Source organism: Aquarana catesbeiana, linkage group LG09 (assembly GCF_042186555.1).
Source record: "Aquarana catesbeiana isolate 2022-GZ linkage group LG09, ASM4218655v1, whole genome shotgun sequence".
Classification (NCBI taxonomy): domain Eukaryota; kingdom Metazoa; phylum Chordata; class Amphibia; order Anura; family Ranidae; genus Aquarana; species Aquarana catesbeiana.
The window spans coordinates 29,441,912-29,447,937 of NC_133332.1; the positions used below are offsets into that span (position 1 = coordinate 29,441,912).

Consider the following 6,026-nt stretch of genomic DNA (forward strand, 5'->3'; position numbering starts at 1 on the left):
TAGAGAAACTGTGTGTGACACTGTCATGTAATGTAACTACATGCAGAAAGAGACCAGCTTTCAGAATTCATGTTGGGGGTGGGCGGGACATGGGGTGGACAGGATCCAGCGGCTATCAAACACCAGCCAATGATTGGACTGCTTAAGAAAGAGGGTGGGGCCACATACACGTAGTGGCCCTCCCAGACCCCATCCCATTGGCTGGTGTTTGATAGCTGCTGGGTTCCGCCCACCCCCTGACATCAATGCTCAATTTTGACAGCTGGCCTCTCTCTGCATGCAGTGACATGACAGTTTCACACACTGAGCGGCTCTGGCAAGCGTCAATATTGGCTCAGTGTGAAACTGTCTCACAGGCAGCAGGGGCTGCGCACTCATTGGATGCAGCCTTTCACAGCAGTCCGACAGGCAGATCTCGTCTGCCGCCCCTCTTACAATGCAGCCTGAGACCATGGGCCCACTGGATCCCATGGTAGGGCCAGTCCTGGGTGCAGTAGTAAGTAGAAGAGTTTTAGTAGCAATAATAATAGTATTACTTAATTAAATAAAACTTCCTAAAGCTCTTGGTTTTTTTTTGTTTTTTTTTTACAAACTGCTGTCTTGTCAATTTTTAACTGAGGAGACACTGGGATTTTTACCGTCTGAAGAAGATTGCTTTAGACATATGCAGCTCATTTCAGAGCTACAGAACAGCAGCAGCTAAGCAAATTACCCTTCCTGCATAGCTTGTAAAGGGGATCTGCGACTAGTGGCAATGATTCTGCAGTTTCCTCCTGTGCATCTGCTGTCTTCTTGCCAGTGTCAACAGCATCTTTTAAGATCTTTAAAATACAGTACTGAATTTGTGGTAAATTCAATATTTTCTATATTTAATTTGCTACAACAGCTCCCTTAATGGGGCTCAAGTCCACCCCCAGGCCCCACAGAAGCTGTATAGATTGCTATGACCCCTCTCTCAAAAGCTTACATAGCTCTCATAATTGGATCACCCAATAAGTACTGTACATGTGTGACTTGTTCTTCACTGTTTTCGACTTTGGTTTGTATTGTTCCTTTATTTTGTTAGTCGTGTGTTATGCCCATTTGACCCTATCTTTTTTTTTTATTATTGAAAACACATTTTCACTTTCTTCCAATGTTCTGCATCCAGTAATCTTTGTGTTTTTATCATATACATATGGAGCTTCATAAAAATAAGACTTTTTCTGGTTTTGTGCTGTTGGGATTTTCCGATACACCTCATCTTATTTTGCCTGTCCTCTGCTTCTTCTTGGTTGCATATATCCTCTGCATTGCAGGAAATCTGTTCATCTTTGTGCTGATTATGTCACAGCGCCAGCTTCACACACCAATGTACATCTTGATGGGGAATCTTGCCTTTGTGGATGTATGTTTTACCTCTACAATCATCCCCAGGGCCTTGTATGGTCTCCTGTCTGGGGACACCCACATCTCTGTCCATGACTGCTTTCTCCAGCTTTTTCTCTTCCTAGTAGTGGGCAACATGGATTGTTTTTTGTTGGCCATCATGGCCTTGGATCGCTACTGTGCAATTTGTTTTCCCCTACAGTACCATTTGATGATGAACAAGAGAACTTGTATCAGTCTGCTGGCTTTTTCTTGGATTTTTGCTTGCCTTCAATCTACATACTGTACTTGGCTGGCTTCTTCTCAGCTGCTCTGTGGTTGGGTAATCCAACACTTCTTCTGTGACTATCCCATCATAATCATTCTATCCTGCTCTGGCTTGTCAGTCACTATGCAGACAGTTGACTTCATTGAAAATTCTATTGTCACCTTTTCCCCAGTGCTTTTAATCCTCGGGTCCTATGTACTTATCATCAGAGCAGTGTTGACTCTAAAGTCAGCTAAAGGAAGTATAAAGACCTTCACCACTTGCTCATCTCATCTCACCATGGTCATCCTCTTCTACAGTACAGTAATATTCATGTACTTTCGACCAAGCTCCATCTACTCACCAACCTACGATCGAGCCATCAGTGTAGTCTTCGCCATCATTAACCCAACACTCAACCCATTTATTTACAGCTTGAGAAACAAGGAGGTCAAAAGCTCTTTAAAAAAAATTCTAGGATAAATTTAAAGCTGAACTACACCTTTCTAATAAATACTGAAATTTGTAATTAGCATATTTTTTATCTGTTTTGAGGCAATAACACTTTGTTACTATTGAAGTGTCTATTGTGCCCTGTAAGAAATATTTACAGTTGATCATGTGAACAATGTTCCATTGGCCACCACAGTTTTGAACCTACTGCTGCCAAATGCCCACCATTGCATTATTCAAAAAACACTTGCATTCTTTGAAATGTGTCTAAATGCAAAACCTTTTTTAGTTTTGGATACAATAGTGCCTGTGTTAGAAACATTGCTGAGTTTTTTTAGCTTTCTGAAAAGTGAAAATTTCCTTCTCTGTTTCTCTTGGTGGTTATTGACACCAGGATGTTCTGGTGAATTTCCCTCATTTTGGAAAGATTTCTTCTCACTTCCTTTTGTGTCTACAGGACAGGGGGTAAAGAGAGATTTCATATCGCAATAAAAGCCTTAAAACACTTTACCTATTTGCTGCTCTATCCAAAATTGTAAAATATCAATGTATGTAGATACTAATATAGTTGTATCCACTCTATCACATGTGTAGAATGATAGTAGGAATTTTTTTTACATCTTTATAAATGCTTATAAATAGATGTTTGAAATGCCTGCGGCTGCATCATGCTTGAATTATACACCTTTCGTGATTTTGCAGGCTTTTTTTTTTTTTTTTTAGCATTTGCACACGTGTTTTTGTGGGTGTCTGAGACCTGAGGGTTGGAAAGCGAGTTACTAGAGAAAGAAACACACAATAAATGCTTTTTCACCTAATTTTGTTCATGTATGTTTGCTCGTTTTTCCCAGCTTTCCCAGCTTCCAATCATGTTTGCTGGGGCCAAAAGTGCTTGAAACTTAAAGCAAGTAGTTTAGAAGAAGGCTACAGTATGTACTTATTTGAGCTAAAAGCTTCAAGCAATACTATGCTCAGATGTGAACAACCACATTTGAAGCTCACAAGATTTTGGATGCTGGAGCTTTGAGCTACAAAACACTTAGGTGTAAATGAGACCTTAGTATCTGTGGCACTGACCACGATGTGATCATGTGGATGGACATTGCCAGTTCCAGCCCTACCATGGGTTCCCCTGGGTCCATTGGACCCAGGCAGCACTTTGAGAGGGGTGGAAAATTGACACTCAAGATTTTTTTTCCAGCAGTTTTGTGTCATCCAAGGGCGGACTGGCCTGGGGGGAAGGGTGACAACTGCCCCCCCGGGCTGCTTCACTGCCCTGTAAAAAGGCCGCCCTGCTGCCCTCCACATGCATACATATTAGTTGTCAGGCCCGAGGGTGCTCGCACACCGGATATTAAACACCCGAGGATAGGCACTGAAGACCGTGGGAGCACTGGGAGAGAGCAACAGAGAGGTAATAGTTACAGTATGACAGGACACAAAGGGTATCCATGATTTTTTCTAGTAGTGGCTGCTGATCTGTTGGATGGCCAAATGTTGCATAACCTGTCATGCTCAAAAATCACTATACAGCCCTAGCCTGCCCCTATACTACCCTAACCTGCCCCTATACTACCCTGGCCCACCCCTATACTACCCTAGCCTGCCCCTATGCTGCCCTAGCCTGTCTATATACTACCCTAGCCTGTCTATATACTACCCTAGCCTGTCTATATACTATTGTATAATGATGGACATTTAACCACCCCATTGCACAATGATGGACATTTAATATTTACACTTTTATGGACTCATTTCCTTTCACGTTTTTTTGCATGTAGGCCTTGTTTAAAGGAGCAGGCCATTTTTGAGTTGTAGTTCACTATATTGTTGTTATTTTCCAATTACTTATTGTGATTCAATTTTGAATCATGGTTTTGGGTTAGGTTACTCTGCCCTAAATAACTGATATACTTAATCTATACACTTTTTTTCACTGTTTATATGCGTTTACACACGTGTTTATTCAAGTTATATCCATTTTCCCATATTTTGTGGTTTTATAGTGTTACATGAAGTGACTTGATCGTCCTTCCACACATCGCATAGTATCATAATTTTTTAGATACGCACCTCAGGGTTATGTACTTTCACTTTTAGTAACCACTGTCACTTATTCTTTAGCGCCACACTTTTTTCACTTTCATATACTTACAACAGTCAGGTTGTTGTGTTGGCTGCTTCACGTTATCCTTCTAGGAGTTTGGCGCAATTTTTTTATTTTTTCCATTTCTGTCTATATACTACCCTAGCCTGTCCATGTACTACCCTAGCCTGTCTACCCTAGCCTGTCTATATACTACCCTAGCCTGCCCATAGACTACCCTAGCCTGTCTATACTACCCTAGCCTGTCTATACTATCCTAGTCTGCCCATATACTACCCTAGCCTGTCTATACTATCCTAGTCTGCCCATATACTACCCTAGCCTGTCTATTTACTACCTAAGCCCACCCCTTTTAATTGAACATAAGGGTATGTCATATAATTTTGCATATAGACAAGGTGCTGTTGCATGTAAATCTGACATCCCGATGAATTCAATTTTAGTTTTAATTATCATGATATAAAATAATGGATGTGGGGGCCTTTTGGTGGGCATGATTTTTATTTTTTTTGGGGGGGGGGCAGCATTTAATTCTTGGACCCAGGCAGCACAGTGTCTTGTGCTAGCCCTGGACATTGTGTAAAGGGTATCCACACTTATTTCTAAAGACTCCATGCAGTGGGCTGAGTAAAAACATACTAGTGAGTATGCTAATGCATAGGACTGCGCTACCTATTTTTATAGCACTGGGACCTCAAGATTACATGAGTGTGAATTTACCAATGCTGCAAATGTAAAGAACTATTTTCTTTCTCTAAGGCCACACTACCCAGATAGCAAGCAATTGAGCTGCAAGCTTGAAAATGACTTGCTAAGCTATTGCTAGACTTGCCAGGCTTCACAAGTTTGTTGCACAATTGCAGCAAGTCTGAATTGCATGACTCCAGATCAACTTTCTTTGAAAACATTCTGCACGACTGCTGCAAGTTCTGGTTCAGTTATGTTGTGGAATTGTGATCCTACCAAAGGAGTCACTGTGACCTGCAGAGCTCTTGCTGTAGACTCACCACTGCAACTTTTCTATTACTGGAGACTTGCCATGCAAATTTGCTTCAAAGTGGAAAAGTGTCAACTAGAACTTGTGCTTCAGGTGCTCTGTAAGTGTACAACTTGCCAGTGAAAATGTGCAGCAAGTTAACAAGACTTATAATTCAACACTGCCACAAATTTGTGGCAAGTTATCCTTGCTATCTGGCAGAGGGGGCTCTAGGCTTTGTAAGGCCTTAGGCAAAACTTAGACATGCGTCCCCACTCACGGCCATAATGGGAAAAATAATTCCGCAAGGCTCGCTTAACCACTTCAGCCCAGGAAGATTTTACCTTCTTCCTGACCAGAGCACTTTTTGTGATTCGGCACTGCGTCGCCTTACCTGACAATTGTGCGGTCGTGCGATGTTGTACCCAAACAAAATTGACGTCCTTTTTTCTCACAAATAGAGCTTTCTTTTGGTGGTATTTGACTGCCTCTGCGGTTTTTATTTTTTGCGCTATAAAAAAAGAGCGACAATTTTGAAAAAAACACAATATTTTGTACTTTTTGCTATAATAAATATCCCCATTTTTTTTTTTAAAAAAGCTAATTTTTTCTCAGTTTAGGCCGATATGTATTCTTCTACATATTTTTGGTAATAAAAATCGCAATAAGCGTATATTGATTGGTTTGCGCAAAAGTTATAGCGTCTACAAAATAGGGGATATATTTATAGCATTTTTATTATTTTATTTGTTTTTACTTGTAATGGCGGCGATCTGCGATTTTTATCATGACTGCTACATTATGGCAGACACAGCAGACAATTTTGACACATTTTTGGGACCATTGGCATTAATACAGCGATCAGTGCTATAAAA

General features: G+C 40.9%; 1 protein-coding gene across 1 annotated transcript; it reads left to right on the forward strand.

The window, feature by feature from the left end:
* The first annotated feature begins 1,177 nt into the window (after positions 1-1,177).
* Positions 1,178-2,098, forward strand: LOC141108891 (olfactory receptor 1L6-like). Its single transcript, XM_073600861.1, has one exon. The coding sequence runs from the start codon at positions 1,178-1,180 to the stop codon at positions 2,096-2,098; it is 921 nt and encodes a 306-aa protein (XP_073456962.1).
* Positions 2,099-6,026: the final 3,928 nt, after the last annotated feature.

Bases quoted from the DNA above. Each gene is read 5' to 3' on its own strand.
- LOC141108891 (XM_073600861.1), top strand. From the start codon at position 1,178: ATGGAGCTTCATAAAAATAAGACTTTTTCTGGTTTTGTGCTGTTGGGA.